At 44.1% G+C, this 22,121-nt stretch overlaps 1 protein-coding gene across 1 annotated transcript in view; it reads left to right on the top strand.

The window, feature by feature from the left end:
- The window catches only part of CNTN5 (contactin 5), a 242,953-nt gene that overhangs the window by 56,373 nt on the left and 164,459 nt on the right, over positions 1-22,121 (top strand). The window contains exon 5 of the mRNA XM_088668387.1: positions 15,400-15,603. Coding sequence (XP_088524513.1) covers positions 15,400-15,603 — 204 coding nt within the window. The remainder of the gene's footprint in view (positions 1-15,399; positions 15,604-22,121) is intronic.

Below are 22,121 nucleotides of genomic sequence, written 5' to 3'. Positions count from 1 at the left end.
CTCCCACCAGGAGCCCCCTCTCAGCTAAAATTATTCTTATATCCCAGAGGCGAAGGGAAAGATCCTCTGTGTATGAGACACATAACTAGTCACATAACACCATACCCTTCCAACATTATGAAAATAGGGACACCCTAAGGAAAAGTGGGACATTCCAGGATCAAATCAGAAACCGGGATGGCTTCCGTAAATTCGAGAAAATAGGGACACTTGGAGGGTCTTTTCTAAATGTCAGCCCATTCCTCTTCCCTGACAGTGCCTCCATAACTGACGCAGGCCTAATAAGATGGAGATTGTTAAACTCCTAACTATAAATGATTTAAAGTGGTTTAACTCTGGGGAAAATGAATCTGCGATGACAGCATAATTGAAGGTGATCAGGTGCAGAGTTTCATGGCTGTGAACGTTCGGATTAAAGGCGTGAGGATTACGCAAATTTAGGCCAGCATCTAAGCACCCACAGCAAATGTGTTAACACACACACACACCCTCCTCTTTAATGAGCGAGATTCATTCTCCTGGGGGCCCTCAAAAAAGCTTCTAGGTGTCGCAAGCATTCCCTTTGGCCAGAGTGAGCTGTCCTTGACAATATTATAATTAATTGCGCTCTCAGTCGTGATCGTTTGCTTGCTGATTTCTAGCTGCTGCACTCTGGTCTTGATAAAAGTAATCATTTCTGAGCAGTTCGTTATCGAGTGGATATCTTTGCATGTTGGCACAGCTCCTTTATGCTGCAGTGTGAAGCATCTCTGCATGTCAAGCATTGCTGAACTTCCCAATGCTCCTAGAGTGCATCTAACATTAGCTGTGAGACAGAGGCCACAGTTCACAGCATACATGGTGGATAACCTTAGCTAAAAGGCTATTTGACTACCAAGCACGCCGTGCAATGCATTCCCAGAGTGATTTAACAATCAGTGCCTCTTCGCAGGGAACTGTGGCACCTGTGCTTAGGGAGGGGAACAGGGGACTCCTAAAAAAATCTCAGAACCCTTCGCAAACTACAGCTCCCAGAATTCTTTGGAAGAATTCAAGTGGTATCATAGTGCTTTAAATGTGCAGTAGGAATGTGGCCAGAGTGGAGATTTGGTTGGTAACGCACAAATAAAATACACTTCCCTATGACTGGTGGCCCTAAAAGGACATTTTCTTTTAGAGGGACATGAACGTGCACTGATTTCAAATTGGAATCAGGTGGTTCAGGAGGGAGGGAGAGCGGAGGGAGAAGATTATGAACCTGCTTGTTCCCTTGGTACCTTTGGAATCTCACTGTCATCCCATGAAAATTAACAGTATATCCCAGAATACACTCAGTGTGCATTTTGGTGATATGGGGTGGTTCCTCACTACTTGTCTTCTAATTGATGAACCAATGATAAGCCTCCCTGTTCCATGGACCTTGGTGATCATCAGATATCCTACTTCATGTGCCTCTGCCTCCCTGGTGTATCTGGTTAAACGGGATCAGGAAGCAGGTGGTGAAAAAGACCCTCTTCCCATGACTTGGCAGAGTCCACAATGCTAAGCAAAGACAACGAAGGGTACCGTGGCACCTTCAACAACAAATGTATGATTGCATAGGCATTTGTGAATTAAGGGGCGATCCTACGCAGATGAAGGTGCCTCAAAGCACCCTCGTGCAAGTTAAGGTGGCCTAATGTTACACCAGGTCCAAACCCTGTTCAGCAGGAGGGCAGCTGCTGTTACTCTGCTTAAGCCTGGCAGAGGGGAAACAAGCCTTTTAAATAGTGTTCTGTGCTGGGTTGTCATGGCATACGATGGAGATTGAAGGGCTTAGGATCCAGACTAAGTTGTCCCCCCACCCCCGGTCTCAGCTTCTACTTAAAAACCTCCTGTGAAGGGCGTTGGGTTAGGGTTCACGTGGTCTCCCACAAAGTGAGAATTGGAGAGGTTTGCCTTTAAATCTGAATTGAATTTTTCCCCGCCAATCGTCTACGTAGACGACCGTGCAATATTTATCATGTATGTGGTTGCCTCTTTGATGCATTTCTCTATGATGTGAACATCAAATGTCACATTGGCTGCTATTGCTAAGGGGTTGGAGAGATATTGTAATCATGGGGCAGAGCCCTGGGCTCGAAATAAGACAACAGATGGCTATGCATGATCTCTAAATAACAATTATTTGACAAGGGGAAGATGGATGGGAGCAGTTTGCTGGGCTTCCAGCAGCTCCACATGATGTACGAGATAACAGGGACTCAGCTGTGTTGTGTGTGTGTGTGTGTGTGTGTGTGTGTGTGTGTGTGTGTGTGTGTGATCAGGTGAGGGCTGCAGCATTTGTGTCGCCAGGTAGTGTATGGATGACAACTGAGTAGGAGTTATATTGATATTGATTGATTAGCCTAACACATGGCTAAACAGAAGTATTGGCATCATTAGGCAGTCAACTAAGTTTTGATAAATTGGCTAGACTTCTCTTCCCACCCAGATTCCAATGTACTTTAATTAAATCTCTCTCCCTTATACACACAAGTTACCATCACATTAGAAGTTTGGAGTTCAGCTCCCTCCGGTTCATTGGTAAGGTTTCCTTTAAACTCTTTGCAATTCTCCACACATACACAGGCAGAGTCTTTGCGGGCAAAGGTGCTTTTCAGATTGGACAGCTTTGCTTTAATACCCCTGCTTTGTTTCGGTTGTGAATGCCATGGGAAAAGTCCAGCATTGCTGCACCCCAGCCCATTGCTGCGGTTGCAAGATGTCGCATTGTTCTCACCGCAAAGCCACTGGCGGGATGTCACGCCACCGCGTCAGCAGCCGCATCAAATGCTTCTACAGCATTTGCCCCAGCCGCTCAACATGCCCCATCATCACAGCCATCCTTACAAGATAGCCTGCAAATAGGTCAGCGGTACTGTCCTATGTCAAGAGATTAAAGAAGGGGTCAAACTTTCAAACCACAGAAAGTTCATCTCGTTAACTGGAGCCTGCTCCACATTGTGTTAGAAAGCCCTTCAGATACCTCAGGGATGAGCAGGGCCGGATTTAGGTTTGATGAGGCCCTAAGCTACTGAAGGTAATGGGGGGCCTTTATATGTCCAGCTGTCCTTTGTCAACAACAAATGGTCCCTGTTTTTCTTTGTGTTGAATATATGTTATATGGTACTTTATGGTACCACTGTATATAGAGCAAACCAGTGATATTTTAGGGAGCAGGCTAGCAGGGGGGGGGGCATTACATCACAGGAGCCTAAACAACACAAAACACCATTGCTGTATGCAGATTTTTATTTTATTTGTTTTTTTATCTTATATTTTGGAAATGGAAATGTACATACAGGGTTTTATTTCCTTTAAAAAAATTTGGTGGGACCCAAGAGAGTGGGGCCCTAAGCTATAGCTTGTTTAGCCGATACGTAAATCCGGCACTGGGGATGAGGTACTAATTTGTATTAGTGGCACAGTTTTGGAGGGGAATATATGTTTTTTTGTTGTGCACAGTGCTATTTTTTTATTATTATTTTGCTAAATTGAGTCCAAAACCTCTCTTCATCCTGGTCACCCCCATCTGGACATGCACCAGTGTCCAATGTCCTTAAAATGTTAGTGTCCTTAAAACGATGCACCGGGACATGAAGATGGTATTATTAAAACATTTATACCCCACCTTTCGGTTTAAACCAAACCCACAAGGCTGCTAATGCTTAGCTCTGTGCCCTTTATCCTGCTTTTCCTTCTGGCAGAAACATGCCTCGTTGATTCATGAATCATTTTGTTTACTGTCTTCTGAGGACTTTGAAAATTAGGGAGGAAAAGCCTTTCTGTGACACACACACACACACACACACACACACACACACACACACACACACACTGAGCTATTCAGTTTGCCAGTGCAGGATCCATTCTTGTTGTGCTGTCCACCTTGTTACCTTATCTTCAGTAACTCCCTGTGCACCAAGCAGTTAGAGAGAAGGAAAGGTCTAAAGATTTATCACCGTAATTAAACCTGAACAAAGACAAATACCCAGTCTGTGGATTTCTATTTGGGCAGGTACCTACGGAACCCCCCAGAGCAGAAAAGGAAGCAATTCCATTCTGAGGTGATGAATAGACAACATTGTCTCTTTCTATGTGGTGCATTTCAATGCAATAAATAAATTGCTTTCATTAAAGATTTGCGTGCTGCGTTAATAAGCATTGATGATGAGTCGCAACGGTAGAAGGAAATGCACGATTTATATAGGGGGTGTATTTGGGGGAAATGGGGCACAGGAAAAAGGGCTTCCTCTATGGCTTGTGGGTATGTGAACGTTGCTGTCAACTGCATGCAACAAGTGCAGATTAATTCCATGTTAAGGCATGCAGTTCCGTGATTGCATTGTGTCCTATGTCACAGGATGAATGTGCGCCTTCAACGCAAAGAATAAAAATGTTGGAGGATGTGTTTTTATGACTAAAAAGGCCTTCAGGGGCTCTCTGAGGCTTTCAGAGTTGCCGATATAGATGACTTAACAGCTGGAAGAACTACTGAGGGCTGAATCCAATTAAGGGAGCAATCTACTGGGGTGAGCGGGTTAGAATCCAGCGGAACGCTGGCTGAGCTGGGAGGTTCCTACTGCAACTGGACTAAACTGGCTAAACTCCCACATCCTTTGCTCTGCCAGAGATACACAGGCACAGTTAGGGCCAGAGGTGCCAGCTTGCAAGAGCGATTGAGGTCAGGGCCGACATCACAAATGTGACGTCCAACTTCCTGAGATTTGGATGGGAGACACCATGCCTGTGACAGGATGCTGGAGCCATCCTACTGCCTTCCCAAAGTTGGATGGGCTTTGGGAAGGTGGTGGGAGGGCTCTTGGACCTATCAGAGCATCACGTCTCCCTCCCCAAGTTGGGCAAAAGCTTCCCGGGCTTTGGGAAGAAGGCCATGGGAACATTTAGGGAACTAGCCTAGTTCCCCTAGTCCCCCTAGCCCACTGACCACACACAGCTGCTAAAAACAGAGAAGGTGAGGACATGGCATGGTCGGGGGGGGGGGGTGAGGCTGGATCCTAAGCCTCTTCAACTTGGTCACGCAGCCTGGCAACCTGGCATAAGGTGGTGAAACTCAGACACTATTTTAAGGGCTTGTTTTCTCACTACCGTACAAGGCTTAGGCCAGCTAAATCAGCAGTAACCAAACAGAGTTTGGATCTGGTATAGCTTTATACCAGATTCTTGTGTATAGAATTTCTCCCCAAGTTTTACTGCTGAGTAGTGGAGCTGTTGGCACTGTGGTCTAAACCACTGAGTCTCTTGGGCTGGGAAAGTTGTTCCATGAGAACCATACAATATTTCTCTAGGAAAAGAGCAAGATCAAATTGTGGCAACTGAGTGAGCAAGGAAAGAAATGGATCTCCTTGAATCGTGGAAGTTCACAAAAGGGGGGGGGGGAAGTGATCTTCTTCCCCGCAGAAAATTTGATATTTTCATCCCACTTTGTTTTTTGCTGGCTCAGATGTTCCACCGGACACCCAAGAAATGAACAAAAGAAAGCATAATCATATATGGAAATAGGTGAAGCACTTATACTAAGGCTTTCTAAATGGCCTTCGGAAAGTAGATACCGAAATTCTAGAGAGATCTCAGTAAACAAGACGAGCTATTCATAAAACGAAATGCCAGGCCTGCTGTCACCATGGTGACTTAATCACTTCAACACCCAAACTTTGTAAATAGCAGGGTTTACTGGCAGACAATAGCTCCATCACAGCATCCCATGAGAATGCCAATTTACGGCTACCTTCACCATTCACGATTTTTCTTTTTTATCTATATTCTGAGCATACTGTGGTGAACGCTTTGATAAATTGCGCCTAAAAGTTTGTTTTCTGACAACTTTACATTGCAATTTCCATGGAAGTGTCTGCACGATCTCTTGTCTAGTTGATACGGGTGTCGGGTAAAAAACTAAAGTATATGGCTATTAGAATAAAATGTAACCCATGAGATTGTGTGTACATAAATCTGAGTGCATGTATATATCCCAAATAAAAAGAAAACAACTCTCCATGGACCTGAGTTAAGATAGCATGCTAAACCAAAGTTTGAGTAAAAAAGACTTCCTGGAGTTGCTATTATTATTATTATTATTATTATACTGCCCTATACCCGGGGGTCCCAGGGCGGTTCACAGAATAAAATAAGCTATAAAATAACAAAATACCTAATTAAAAATAAAAACGACCCAATAGCCCCCCCCCCAAAAAAAACATTTTGAAAGGGTGTTGTTGTTGTTGTTTAGTCGTTTAGTCGTGTCCGACTCTTCGTGACCCCATGGACCATAGCACGCCAGGCACTCCTGTCTTGCACTGCCTCCCGTAGTTTGGTCAAACTCATGTTCGTAGCTTCGAGAACACTGTCCAACCATCTTGTCCTCTGTCGTCCCCTTCTCCTAGTGCCCTCAATCTTTCCCAACATCAGGGTCTTTTCCAAGGATTCTTCTCTTCTCATGAGGTGGCCAAAGTATTGGAGCCTCAGCTTCACGATCTGTCCTTCCAGGGAGCACTCAGGGCTGATTTCCTTAAGAATTGATAGGTTTGATCTTCTAGCAGTCCATGGGACTCTCAAGAGTCTCCTCCAGCACCATAATTCAAAAGCATCAATTCTTCGGCGATCAGCCTTCTTTATGGTCCAGCTCTCACTTCCATACATCACTACTGGGAAAACCATAGCTTTAACTATACGGACCTTTGTCGGCAAGGTGATGTCTCTGCTTTTTAAGATGCTGTCTAGGTTTGTCATTGCTTTTCTCCCAAGAAGCAGGCGTCTTTTAATTTCGTGACTGCTGTCACCATCTGCAGTGATCAAGGAGCCCAAGAAAGTAAAATCTCTCACTGCCTCCATTTCTTCCCCTTCTATTTGCCAGGAGGTGATGGGACCAGTGGCCATGATCTTGGTTTTTTTGATGTTGAGCTTCAGACCATATTTTGCGCTCTCCTCTTTCACCCTCATTAAAAGGTTCTTTAATTCCTCCTCACTTTCTGCCATCAAGGTTGTGTCATCTGCATATCTGAGGTTGTTGATATTTCTTCCGGCAATCTTAATTCCTGCTTGGGATTCATCTAGTCCAGCCTTTCGCATGATGAATTCTGCATATAAGTTAAATAAGCAGGGAGACAATATACAACCTTGTCGTACTCCTTTCCCAATTTTGAACCAATCAGTTGTTCCATATCCAGTTCTAACTGTAGCTTCTTGTCCCACATAGAGATTTCTCAGGAGACAGATGAGGTGATCAGGCACTCCCATTTCTTTAAGAACTTGCCATAGTTTGCTGTGGTCGACACAGTCAAAGGCTTTTGCATAGTCAATGAAGCAGAAGTAGACGTTTTTCTGGAACTCTCTAGCTTTCTCCATAATCCAGCGCATGTTTGCTATTTGGTCTCTGGTTCCTCTGCCCTTTCGAAATCCAGCTTGCACTTCTGGGAGTTCTCGGTCCACATACTGCCTAAGCCTGCCTTGTAGAATTTTAAGCATAACCTTGCTAGCGTGTGAAATGAGCGCAATTGTGCGGTAGTTGGAACATTCTTTGGCACTGCCCTTCTTTGGAATTGGGATGTAGACTGATCTTCTCCAATCCTCTGGCCATTGCTGAGTTTTCCAAACTTGCTGGCATATTGGGTGTAGCACCTTAACAGCATCATCTTTTAAAATTTTAAATAGTTCAGCTGGAATATCATCACTTCCACTGGCCTTGTTATTAGCAGTGCTTTCTAAGGCCCATTTGACTTCACTCTCCAAGATGTCTGGCTCAAGGTCAGCAACCACACTACCTGGGGTGTACGAGACCTCCATATCTTTCTGGTATAATTCCTCTGTGTATTCTTGCCACCTCTTCTTGATGTCTTCTGCTTCTGTTAGGTCCTTACCACTTTTGTCCTTGATTATGGTAATCTTTGTACGAAATGTTCCTTTCATATCTCCAATTTTCTTGAACAGATCTCTGGTTTTCCCCATTCTATTGTTTTCCTCTATTTCTTTGCATTGCTCATTTAAGAAGACCCTCTTATCTCTCCTTGCTGTTTTTCGGAAATCTGCATTCAGTTTCCTGTATCTTTCCCTATCTCCCTTGCATTTTGCTTGCCTCCTCTCCTCCGCTATTCGTAAGGCCTCGTTGGACAGCCATTTTGCCTTCTTGCATTTCCTTTTCCTTGGGATGGTTTTCGTTGCTGCCTCCTGTATAATGTTACGAGCCTCCATCCATAGTTCTTCAGGCACTCTGTCCACCAAATCTAAATCCTTAAACCTGTTCCTCACTTCCACTGTGTATTCATAAGGGATTTGATTCAGATTGTATCTTACTGGCCCAGTGGTTTTTCCTACTTTCTTCAGTTTAAGCTGGAATTTTGCTATAAGAAGCTGATGATCTGAGTTACAGTCAGCTCCAGGTCTTGTTTTTGCTGACTGTATAGAGCTTCTCCATCTTTGGCTGCAGAGAATATAATCAATCTGATTTCGATGCTGCCCATTTGGTGATATCCATGTGTAGAGTCGTCTCTTGTGTTGTTGGAAAAGAGTGTTTGTGATGACCAGCTTGTTCTCTTGACAGAACTCTATTAGCCTTTGCCCTGCTTCGTTTTGAACTCCAAGGCCAAACTTGCCAGTTGTTCCTTTTATCTCTTGATTCCCTACTTTAGCATTCCAATCCCCTGTAATGAGAAGAACATCCTTCTTTGGTGTCATTTCTAGAAGGTGTTGTAGGTCTTCATAGAATTGGTCAATTTCACTTTCTTCAGCACCGGTAGTTGGTGCATAAACTTGGATTACTGTGATGTTAAAAGGTCTGCCTTGGATTCGTATCGAGATCATTCTGTCATTTTTGAGATTGCATCCCATTACAGCTTTTGCCACTCTTTTGTTGACTATGAGGGCCACTCCATTTCTTCTACAGGATTCTTGCCCACAGTAGTAGATATGATAGTCACCCGAACTGAATTCACCCATTCCCTTCCATTTTAGTTCACTGATGCCCAGGATGTCGATATTTATTCTTGTCATCTCATTTTTGACCACATCCAGCTTACCTCTATTCATGGTTCTTACATTCCAGGTTCCTATGCAATATTTTTCTTTACAGCATCGGACTTTCCTTTCGCTTCCAGGCATATCCGCAACTGAGCGTCCTTTCGGCTTTGGCCCAGCCGCTTCATCAGCTCTGAATCTACTTGTACTTGTCCTCCGCTCTTCCTCAGTAGCATGTTGGACGCCTTCTGACCTGAGGGGCTCATCTTCCAGCGTCATAACTTTTATATGCCTGTTGTCTTTGTCCATGGAGTTTTCTTGGCAGGGATACTGGAGTGGCTTGCCAGTTCCTTCTCCAGGTGGATCACGTTTAGTCAAAACTCTCCACTATGACCTGTCCATCTTGGGTGGCCCTGCATGGCATAGCTCATAGCTTCTCTGAGTTATTCAAGCCCCTTCGCCACGACAAGGCATTGATCCATGAAGGGGATAGGATGTAAATCAGATCAAGCAAAGGCCGGGTTAAAAGGAACTTTTTTGCCTGGCGCCTAAAGGTGTATTATGAAGGTGCCAGGCGAACTTCCCTGGGGAGAGCATTCCACAGGCAGGGAGCCACTGCAGAGAAGGCCCTGTTCTCATGTTGCCACCCTCCAGACCTCTCGAGGAGGAGGCACACAAAGGAGGGCCACAGAAGATGATCTCAGGGTCCAAGTAGGTTCATATGGAAAGAGGCTGTCCTTGAGGTATTGCGGTCCTGTTTTATGTTTGAATAGGCCCAGGGCCCATGAGGAATGGTTGCCTCAGGTGGCAAGCTGGGGACATCTGAGGGAGGGGGCAGCAGAGGTAGATTTAGGGGAGCATGATAGGTTCGTTTGCACTGGACACAGAGCCTCAGGGGTGCCACAAGGGATGCTGCACCTATGATTTGGAATAGAGTACGAGAGGCAGGGTGCACCAAATTTTGGCACCACACAGGGCACTGCTGAAATTTGAGACCTGCCACAGGTGGCAGATCCACATCCCTAGAAGTGTGTCTCTTGCTGCCTCGAGCTTGTACTCTACTGGCTCCTCTGCCAGAGCTTCTCTGAACCACTTCCATTCACCTCATGCAGTAGCAGCAGATGACTGATGATGGGAGGGGTGCCATTTTTTGTTTTGCCACAAGCGGCAAAATATCCTGGGCCGGCCCTGAACGAGCCATACACATTTTGGAACCCTGATTTCCCAGGGTTAGAGAGGCACTATTAACTAGTCTATCTCACATGTTAAAGAAAGGATCCTTCTATTGGTGTTCTGGGAGGAAATAAAGAAATGTGTGTGTGCGTGTGTTTAGCATAAGTCCACATTCACACCGTGCATTTAAAGCACTATGAACCATCATCATCATCATCATTTTTAATTTGCATGCTGTCTTTCTATCTTACAATACTCAAGGTGGTGTACAAGCTGAAGAAACAAAAAATGTACATCTTATTACAATCTAATGCAATACAAAAATGTGATCATAAAACATAACTTTAAAATAGGCAAACTACATCAAAAAGTAGAACTCCCAGAAGTGCAAGCTGGATTCGAAAGGGCAGAGGAACCAGAGACCAAATAGCAAACATGCGCTGGATTATGGAGAAAGCTAGAGAGTTCCAGAAAAACGTCTACTTCTGCTTCATTGACTATGCAAAAGCCTTTGACTGTGTTGACCACAGCAAACTATGGCAAGTTCTTAAAGAAATGGGAGTGCCTGATCACCTCATCTGTCTCCTGAGAAATCTCTATGTGGGACAAGAAGCTACAGTTAGAACTGGATATGGAATAACTGATTGGTTCAAAATTGGGAAAGGAGTACGACAAGGTTGTATATTGTCTCCCTGTTTATTTAACTTATATGCAGAATTCATCATGCGAAAGGCTGGACTAGATGAATCCCAAGCAGGAATTAAGATTGCCGGAAGAAATATCAACAACCTCAGATATGCAGATGACACAACCTTGATGGCAGAAAGTGAGGAGGAATTAAAGAACCTTTTAATGAGGGTGAAAGAGGAGAGCGCAAAATATGGTCTGAAGCTCAACATCAAAAAAACCAAGATCATGGCCACTGGTCCCATCACCTCCTGGCAAATAGAAGGGGAAGAAATGGAGGCAGTGAGAGATTTTACTTTCTTGGGCTCCTTGATCACTGCAGATGGTGACAGCAGTCACGAAATTAAAAGACGCCTGCTTCTTGGGAGAAAAGCAATGACAAACCTAGACAGCATCTTAAAAAGCAGAGACATCACCTTGCCGACAAAGGTCCGTATAGTTAAAGCTATGGTTTTCCCAGTAGTGATGTATGGAAGTGAGAGCTGGACCATAAAGAAGGCTGATCGCCGAAGAATTGATGCTTTTGAATTATGGTGCTGGAGGAGACTCTTGAGAGTCCCATGGACTGCTAGAAGATCAAACCTATCAATTCTTAAGGAAATCAGCCCTGAGTGCTCCCTGGAAGGACAGATCGTGAAGCTGAGGCTCCAATACTTTGGCCACCTCATGAGAAGAGAAGAATCCTTGGAAAAGACCCTGATGTTGGGAAAGATTGAGGGCACTAGGAGAAGGGGACGACAGAGGACAAGATGGTTGGACAGTGTTCTCGAAGCTACGAACATGAGTTTGACCAAACTACGGGAGGCAGTGCAAGACAGGAGTGCCTGGCGTGCTATGGTCCATGGGGTCACGAAGAGTCGGACACGACTAAACGACTAAACAACAACAACAACAACAACATCAAAAAGTAACATTCAACAATCATTAGAATAGTATAAAATAATAATATCAACATATAAGATCTAAGCAGAAATCCACTCAACAGTCACAATAAATAATATCTAAATTATAATCAATAAAACAACGGCAAAATAATACAATACACATTGAGAAGCAGAGACTAGAGGGTGGGGCAAGGCAGGTAGAAGGAGGCCTTGCCTGATGGAGTCTCTCCCTTCACAGTTCTTCCTCCAGGAACAGCTCCCTTATGAGCAGATGCGTAGCAAGCCCAGGTGGTTACCCAGTAAGAGATATTTTTTTTTGTCACACACCCCCCACCGCTTTGCCGAGGCACTGGCAAAGCTGCGTCCTTTTGGGAGCCACAGCTCCCATCCATCCCCCTCCCTCCCTCTCTGGCTCTCTGTAAAGCAGCAAAGCAGGAGCCGCTTACGGTGAGCCGGGGAGGGAGGGAGGCTGGGAGGGGCAGGATCCTCTGCTTGCGGCTGCAGCTGGGAAGGAAGGGTCGTCTACATGCGGCTGCGGCAGTGCGATGGCTGCTTGTGCCGCTGTGGCGGGGCGCTGCCTTGTTACCCCCGGAGACATGCCACTGGGAGCACACTGCCCCCACCGCCCCCCGTTGTGATGCCATTGCTTATGAGGACTCCTATGGCCGGAGGGTGAGGCAAGGCAGGTGGAAAGAGGCCTTGCCTGATGGAGTCTCTCCCCTCATCATGGCTTCCCCCAAAGGAATTCTGGGAGATGCAGTTTCTGAACGGTACTGAGTGTTGTGAGGAGGTCCCTGTTCTCACAGAGCTACAATTCACAACTACCCATCCCCTGCCACAGAGAACTCTGGGAATTGTAGCTCCATGAGGGGAATAGATGCATAGCTGCCAAGTTATCCCTTTTTTAAAGGGAAATTCCCTTATGCTGAATAGGCTTCCTCGTGAGAAAAGGGAAAACTTGGCAGCTATGAATAGATGTCTCTTAAGAGCTCTAAGCGCCCTTAGCAAAATAGCTCCCAGAGGTCTTTGGGATAAGGGGCACAACCCTGGCAGTTATCACCAAACAGAGTGTTTTTTTTTCAGTAGAACTGCTGAAGTGGTTCACACCGCCTCTATTCTTTAGTCACCACTCTAATTAATGGATGAATTATTAAAAGGCCATGCTGTCAGGTTGCTGATTAAATACCTTTGATTTTACATCAGTCACAGGCGAAGCCGAGTGATGGCTACATTTCAAATAAAGTGAACTGCTTCCAACCCATACCAATTATCTCAGACTTCCTTCTTTCCATGTGAATGAGGAACAGGTGCCTTTAATTAAAAATTGTTTCCTCTGAAAATGTCCCTCTGCTGCTGTATAAACACTTAAGAGTGAATTTCATGCTCTTTATTCAGCTCTTAGTCATCAAGGAGAAGAAGAGAAGAATGCCCTTTTCCCAAAACCATCTGCTTATATACATTGTTTACACAATGGGCTTTGCGTGATTGGCTACTTCAGGGCTACACCTGTGGGCCAATCAGTTTGTGGATTGATTTCTGCCAGCAGCCTGATTGGCTGCTCCTGCAGGTCAATCAGGCTGCGGATTCACTTCTGCCAGCCGCCTGATTGGCTGCTCCTGCAGGCCAATCAGGTTGCGGATTCACTTCCACCTGGAGTTGGATTGGGTGGCTCCTGCAGACCAATCAGACTGCTGATTCTGGATCCTATTGTTCTATGATTCAGCTCAGTACATAACACCCCTGAAAAGGACTTTGGACATGTCTGGTCTACATTGAGTGGCAGCAGCTCTCCCAGCAGGTGTCTCTCCCAATCCTACCTGGAGCTGCTAGGATTGAACCCAGTACGTTTCCGGGCACAATTCTAAGTGTTGGTGCTGACCTTTAAAGCCATAAATGGCATTGGCCCAGTATACCCGAAGGAGTGTCTCCACCCCCATCATTCTGGCCTGACACTGAGGTCCAGCGCCGAGGGCCTACTGGCAGTTCCCTCACTGCGAGAAGCAAAGCTATAGGGAACCAGGCAGAGGGCCTTCTCGGTAGTGGTGCCTGCCCTGTGGAACGCCCTCATCAGATGTCAAGGAAATAAACAACTATCTGACTTTTAGAAGACATTTAAATGCAGCCCTGTTTCGGGAAGCTTTTAATATTTGGTGAATTATTGTATTTTAATATTTTAATAGAAGTCACCCAGAGTGACTCCAGCCAGATGGACAGGGTAATAATAATACTACTACTACTACTACTACTAATAATAATAATAATAATAATAATAATATCTTGGACCTTCTGCATGCAAGGCAGATACCCTATCACTGAGCTATAACCCTTCCCCAGTCACGATCCTAACCATTAAAAGGAAGATGAATAGTCCAAGGAACTAATGGGTGTTTGGAAATCTTGGGGACATGCTTCCAACCTTAAAGACCTAAAATCCCCCCAACTTTCTAACTATCAGTCGACAAGGGGTAATTTATTTATTTATTTTATTTTTTAAAAGCACATTAGAAATAAATGTACCATCAGGCTAAATTATGGTTACTGCCTTTGTTGTGCCGCTACGGCTGAAAACAATAGCTCAGACAATTAGTAGCTGAAAGGCCTGAACTCACTGTAGCGGCAAAGCATTGTGTGTCTTGGAGCAGTGGCAATGACTTTCTATTACGGAGCTAACCTTGACATTTCTGTATTTAGAGGAAGCCCTGGTAAACTGACGGAGAACCGGCTGCAGAGAGCGGCTGCCTCAGAGCTAATGCTGGGTGTCAAAAGTTCAGTAGCATAGAAGAGTCGGTGGGGAAATGGGAGGAGAAGACAAGATACTGGGAGCAGAGAATGCTTAATATAATGAATGAGATGCAGTTATGTCTTCTGGCAGGAGGAGGGCTCTGGTGCTGTAGTTGCCTGCTCTTTCTCAACCTATTTTCTAGTGTGGGAATTATTATTATTATTATTATACCCTGCCCATCTGCTGGGTTTCCCCAGCCACTTTTTATCCCACCTTTCTTCTCAAGAGCTTAAAACAGCACATGTACAGTGAACCCTCTATTTATGTACCGCTCTGGATACATAACTTTCGGGTTACAAACACAGCAAACCTGGAAGTGTATACTTCCGGGTTTCGCCACGCACGCGCATGCACAGAAGCACTCAATCGCACCACACGCATGAACAGACTTTTTGGGTTGCGGGCGGACCCCCAGAACAAATTTAATTCGTATCCGGAGGGTCCACTGTGATTCTCTCCATTTCCATTTTATCCTCACAACCCTGAGGGGAAAGTGCCTGGCCCACGTTAAGCCAATGATGATATATCACGGAACCACTTTGTATGTTACCTTTTGAAGACTTATTTGTGAATCACTCCAATCACTTTTTGCTTTTGTCTGTTTTTTTGAGATCATAACAGAGAGAAAAAAAAAGTTTAATATGTGTAACTTGCTCTGAGTCACATCTCTACCCTGCCTTATTCCAGTTAATCAGATCCACCAGGCTTGCCTGTTACTCTCTTGATCTGAACAGTCTCCGTCGAAGATTATCAGGAAGTTTCTCTGGCACTGTTTTAATAGGAAATTGAGATTTACTTCTTCTTTTTAAAGCACAGTGACTTTGAACCACTTTTGTTTCCATTTTTGTTTTGGTCAATAATTATAACGCTTGCTGCATTTTTTAAAAAAATTGTATTTTCCAGAGATCATCTACAGCTGGGTGTTTAATGAATTCCCCTCCTTTGTGGCAGAAGACAGCCGGCGCTTTATCTCCCAGGAAACGGGCAATCTCTACATTTCCAAAGTACAGCCCTCGGATGTAGGCAGCTATATCTGCCTGGTGAAGAACACAGTGACCAATGCCAGAGTGCTTAGCCCACCCACACCGCTAACACTTCGAACTGACGGTAAGCTGCCTTGGTCTCAATGTCAAAACGTATTGAGCCCCTTACACACACACACATACACACACAAGCATACTGCCTTGCCCCCGCAATGCAGGGGGCCGGGGTCATGAAATGTCAGCATGCCCCGTGGCATGTGTGTATGACATCAGCACGCCACTGCAGGGCGTGGGGCATGCTGACATGTTGTGCCACGTGGGGCATGCTGACATGTTGTGCCACGTGGGATGGCCACGTGAGGCAGATGTGAGTAACAAAGCCAGGAGCGATAAACCTTAATTTTATTTCGTGCCATATTTACTTTGCCACTCTGCTGCAATGCATATTCCATATTCCAAGGGGGGAGAGGTGTTGCTTCTTTGAGTTGATACTATTATTGTTTCAATTCTTTTGTATTTCCACTCCAGGACCTTTGGGTGGGTGTGTATATATATATATATATATATATATATATATATATATATATATATATATATATATATATATATAATAAAATAATATATTGCCAGGTTAAACGTTCAAACACTCTGTGCACAATAGATGTTCATTTTAAATTAAACGTAATTGTTGACGCCATTCCCATTTTCTTGATTTCAAGGAAACGCATTTGGGATCAGGATATAAGATTACTTTCAGTGACTGCTGCTCTTTTGGAAACCCATTTGAGCAGTCCGCCCCCCCCCCTCACACACACACAAGCGCATAGAAGTAAGCATTAAACAAAGCCATAAAACATGCAAACACAGGAAGGTACTTGCTCAGGCTTATAAATATTTGAGCACTGTGAGAACATTACAAAGTCTAGGCTTTAAAAAAGGATCATTTGATTTGATACAGTATACATTCATTCAGAGCTTAGCCTGGAATTAAGTTGATCTTTGTTCATTACCGCATGGCTGGAAAGTTTCCATGTTTGCACAGCGTGGATCCTGCATAAGAAGTACATTCTTCTTGTACTTCAAGCCATAGCAGTTTGTTTTGCTTTGGCATCCTCCTAAATTTACCCATCGTGGCAGTTCAGCAGTCGACAAATGTTACCTGACATTATCTGGGCTAAGCCCCACTTTCTTTTTTTAAGACACTGAACATGATTTCCAAAAGAACTTACATTTCTGTTTGGTCGTACCCACAAATGCATTGTTTTCCATTCTCTTTAAGAAGATGGGTTTGTTGACCTACAGTCCATAGGAAACATGAGCTTCATGAATCTTCACACATTGCATTTTTTCCAGATGCACACTTGTATGATGTGTGTGTCCCCAAGGACATGCTTATTATGTATTATGTGTTTTTATATTGTGATTCTATGTTTCAGCCACCCTGAGACCTGCAGGTATAGGGCAGTATACAAATCTAATGAATAAAAATAAATGAAGCACATGTTTCTTTCATTCACACATTACATTTTTAGATATCCTAAACAGAAAATGTGTGAATGACAGAAAAATGTGCTTGAAGATAACATGTGTCACGCAAGTGCACAATTTGTTGCAGGGAAATGTTCAGTGGTCCACTAGTTAGTAAACCCTGGTTTGTTGCCACATGATGTGTGAAATGGTCCATAGGCTCTGTACTGTACATAGAAGAGCCATAGTACATGGCGAAAGAAGATGAGATGATGATGGTCAATGATGGGATAACCCATCCTGCTATTTTTAGTTAGCAATATGCAGCCAGGAGTATTTGGAAACAGGGTATTGGGGAAGGGATGGATTTAACTTTCTTTCCTGCATGCCCCCCACCCCCATGAAAACCACCCACTGGAAGTAATTATTTGTCTCCTTGGAGAAAATGTGCATGTCCCCTATAGTGCCCCAATGAGGTTATTTAATTTGGAAAATGACTGTTTCGAACACAAGTTTATGAAGGATGCAGTCACAGGTCTCAACTATCTCCTCTAATTGTGCCCTGAAAGGAAATGCAGTACATATGAGAAATTCGATTCACAGTTTCTCAGATGACAGGACTGGAATAACTCTTGAGAGCCTCTTCCTAGTATAAGCAGTGAAGGGTTTTGCTTGTGTTGCTAGCTTTACAATCCCTAGAGTAATCACATCATTCCATGAACTCGCCAGCCGTCCTGTTTTCATGTTGCATTAATAATCTATATCACAATACCCAATTCAGGACTTGTGTGTGCATACCATACATAGCTGCCAAGTTTTCCCTTTTCTCGTGAGGAAGCCTATTCAGCATAAGGGAAAATCCCTGTAAAAAAGGGATAACTTGGCAGCTATGACCATAGAGATATGATTTAGATTCCCCATTAGAACACCTAAGTCTGTAACTTTTATAAATTGCAACGTTAGCATTTGCTCTTGGTAATTCGGTTGCTACCTGTCGGTCTGAGAGTCCTCATTAGCTATTGGCTATGCTTCTGTGATCTCACAGAAACCTAAAATGGGGATCGGAAGGTAGAAGAAGGTGGAATATGCTGACCTAGGAAAAGACCAAAATAAAGTAGAACAGTCTGACTGTATTTATTGATCACTGGGTCATTGATCGTTGATTCCTTCCAAGAGGAAAAGACTGTTGTCAAAGTAAAGGCAAAAAAAGGATTGGGGAGGAGAAGGCGGCAGGAAGCCATAGGTAGAGGGAAACATCAAGGGGTTTAGCAAAGAGTGGAAGAAACAAAGGAATAAGGAAATGTTGGCTGAAGGAGACCAGAGTGTTGTTGAGGGCAGGAAGGATGACTCTGAGCCAAATGAGGCTGCAGGAGTAAGACATGTGCAATTGGAAATCTGCCTGTGAGCCTCCCTTCTCCCCTACTGACATTGGTTGAGCGTGCATGATGTCATGGAATGTTCTGAAAGAAAAGAATTCTCTCAGGACCTAGGTTCAGAGGAAGGACACCTTATTTGTCCTTGGCTAGCTTTGCTGAGGGAAATGGAGCAGCGTTCTCATTGGAAGATCACCTAACTCAATCCAAGTGTGCTGTTTGTGGGGGAAAGCTGCATAGATATGTGGAGAGCGAGATTTGAAACAATCCAATTACAGTAATCCCACCTGTGAATTGGAATCTTCATGGACTACTACTTCCCATTCAGAATTTTCGACTGTGGGCAACACCCTGGGATTTGGCATCTTATGACAAGAAAGCTCCCCAGACAACATGTCTATATATTTATCTTCATTGAGGCATCTGAATAATATTATAGTTTTATGTCAGATCCTGCAAGAGTGTTGGAATTCACTTGTCTTTATATTAATCTTTTATTTCCTTAGAGCTCTGCCTCAAAGGGAAACTTATCTCCTTGATACGAAGCAAATTAAATAAAAACATCAAGAAATCCTTGAATGGATTCTGAATAAAATGAATACCTCATTTGTGCAGATGTCCTTGACAATCAGTCGTTCCATACAATTCAATTTTGCTTTGCGCAGACTTACAAAAACAATTTAAAATTCTATCTGAGGAGATAAAAAGTTTCACCAAGCAGAAGAAAAAATAGATTGTGCATCATTTCATTAACTGCCTTTTACAATGCCTTAGAAGAATTATTTAATAAGTGTTTACAAGCAGGAGAAAGAGGCATTGTTAAGAGGCATCTTTGGAGTTTCAGTTACCAAATGGAAGCAGTAAAAGAAAATCAACAACTGTTTTGCAGTTTTTGTGTGTGTGTGTGACGCAGGCAACTTCCTCAAACTCAGAGAGTTTAAAATATTTGTTGTTTGGTAATAATGCACAGCCATTTTTGGCTCATATTTTTTTACAATACCACTTCTTCCTTTGTGATGAATAAAAACAATATTGATTGCATGCTATTTATTTCTAACAAATTAATGGAGCCACTCAAAGGCTGGTATGATTTACAACTGGAGTAGCTTTCTGGGGTGCCTTCTAGCTGCTTTGGACTACAACTTCCATCAGTCTTGACCACTGGCCACGTTGCCTGGGGCTGATGGGAGTTGGAGCCCAATAGCATCTCATGGGCACTGAAGTGTAGATGGGTTCCCACAAGGCGAGACACTGTGATAACAGCAATAACCTTTATTGAACTAACAGAACTAGACAACAGGGGCAAAGCAACTGCTTATATACATTTCTGAAGGCCTGGGCCACTCCCACTCTCAGTGTGATTGGCTATCTAAACTTCCATGCTGCTAATCATAACTCAGAGTTTAAGGGCCAATGGCAGAGGCCCGGGTCTTGAAATATTCTGTGATTGGATATCATATATCAAATCAGAACACAGCAGCTCAGAATCCCTAATTCAGACTCAAGCTCAGGCAAACACAGACCACTGAATATGTAACAGGCACCACTTTGGTTACTCCTGCTTTTTGTGCTCCAACTCTGGCCTGCACACATCCCTGCTCTCACCCCCAAATATATAGCCACTGTTAGATCTCAGACCACAACTGATTTCTCAGGGCTACGTTACACATGAAATAAGAGATCTGCTCTTCCAGATCTGTTTTTGCTAAAAGCCGCCACAGGGCCTAAATTTGGATGCAGGCCATGTTTCTGGCAGAATGCATTTAAAAGCAAGCAAATGTCCTCTCAGGGCTGTTTCCATCACTTAAATCTATGCACGCCCCCAAAGGCAGCTATTAACCACAGAGGGAAGGCAAACGAATGCCAGTATAGTACCTCTGTGTTTCCCCCTCAAGTGGCTAATCCTCCCAGGGTGGGAATTTTCAGCACAGAATCAGCATAGAGAGAAACTGTGAACATGTTGAACGCCACCCCAATCTCTGAGCGGTGTAAGCTTCTAGGAGTTAGGGGGCTCATGTTTCCTTTTGGAATGAGGCACAGCGGAGACTGTGGTGTCTTTATGATATATTGTTTATTTACACATATATACAACCTGAGCCTGAGGGACCCAGGTGGCGCTGTGGGTTAAACCACTGAGCCTAGGGCTTGCTGATCAGAAGGCCGGTGGTTCGAATCCCTGCAACGGGGTGAGCTCCCGTTGCTCGGTCCCAGCTCCTGCCCACCTAGCAGTTCGAAAGCACATCATAGGGACCGCTCCGGCGGGAAGGTAAACGGCGTTTCCGTGCGCTGCTCTGGTTCGCCAGAAGCAGCTTTGTCATGCTGGCCACATGACCTGGAAGCTGCCTGCGGACAAACGCCGGCTCCCTCGGCCTATAGAGTGAGATGAGCGTCGCAACCCCAGAGTCGGACACGACTGGACCTGATGGTCAGGGGCCCCTTTACCCTTTTACCTTTACAACCTGAGCCTATGATGGAGAGGGTCGCAGCATTAACAGTCCAAAATGGTTTGTTTCTCCCATAGCTGCAGCCTTGGATTTGGACAGAAATCAATCATTGTGCACGCTTGCTTGCTCGCTAGCTCACTCTCTTTCTCTCTTGCTGCTTTGCTTCTGGCCCACATCAGACCAAGGCTAAACTCTGGCTTCGTCCTTCTAACTAACTATGAGTTCAAGCGAAAGCTGGGACCACCCATTTGCTGCCTCACCCAGAACCCCTTTCCTCTGTATCCCTTAATGGCCCATCACCCAGGCTATTACCTAATATTATATACCTTATATTTTAACACTTGCTGGGGGCAGGGGTTAGAAGGTTCTCTGCATACAGTCCACTTCCTCCTCCATCCCTGAAATCTCATAACACCTTATACAGAGTCAGACTGTCCTTGTGTCCTATAGAAGGGGAAGTGGGAGAGGAAAACTGAGATGACGAGTGATTATTATTGTTTATTAAATTTGTCTTTTGAGGGTGGGAATATCCATAGCCATTGGAGTTTAAATTTAGTTTATGAATGTGTGTTTAGAAGGGCATTTACTTACTTGGAACCGCTCTTCAACAGTGTGTGGTTGAAAACCATGTTCTGCCTCCATGGTTGGAGGCAGCAATGCTGAGGAAGGCCAGTTGCTGGGATTTGCAGGAGGAGAGGGTGCACCTCAGCTAGGACCCTGCTTGCGGGTTTCTCACACATCTGTTTGGCAACTGTGGAAACAGGAAGCTGAGATAGAGAGGCCATTGGCCTGATCCAGCAGGTTCTTCTTGGGATCTTACGTAGAAAGTTCAGAAACAGAACCTTGACTGAACACTAATCTCAAATCTGCATCTGGTTTTGATCTGGTGACCTGACAGTTCTCTGCTCTGGAATTGCAAAGAAACCAGCCATGCCAATCAAAGGGAAATCATTGATCTATATGAAAACTTCCAGGTCGAGGTTGCTTGCTGAAGACATTCTTATTTAGACAAGCCTACCTAGATGTTTAGAAAGTTTGTAGGAGTTTTAATCTGTTTTACTCTATTCTATTGTGGTGGTGGTGGTAATAATAATAATAATAATAATAATAATAATAATAATAATAATAACAATAATAATAATAATAATAATTTAAAAACCTTTTGTATGTATCATGGATGTAAATTTTTAGTGCTTTTTAAAAATAATCTCCTTTTTTTGTAAACCACTTTTAGGTCCCCCCCCCCAAATCAAGCAGTATATCAATTTTATGAAATGAATAGTAAATAGATAAATTGTCTGAGCAACATGGAGACCAATTCTTGGTGATTACAGGACACCTTCAATCCCCTGTTGCTT

The sequence above is a fragment of the Zootoca vivipara genome, chromosome 4 (assembly GCF_965207765.1).
Source record: "Zootoca vivipara chromosome 4, rZooViv2.hap1.1, whole genome shotgun sequence".
NCBI lineage: Eukaryota > Metazoa > Chordata > Lepidosauria > Squamata > Lacertidae > Zootoca > Zootoca vivipara.
This window is presented reverse-complemented; position numbering and strand designations above follow the sequence as displayed.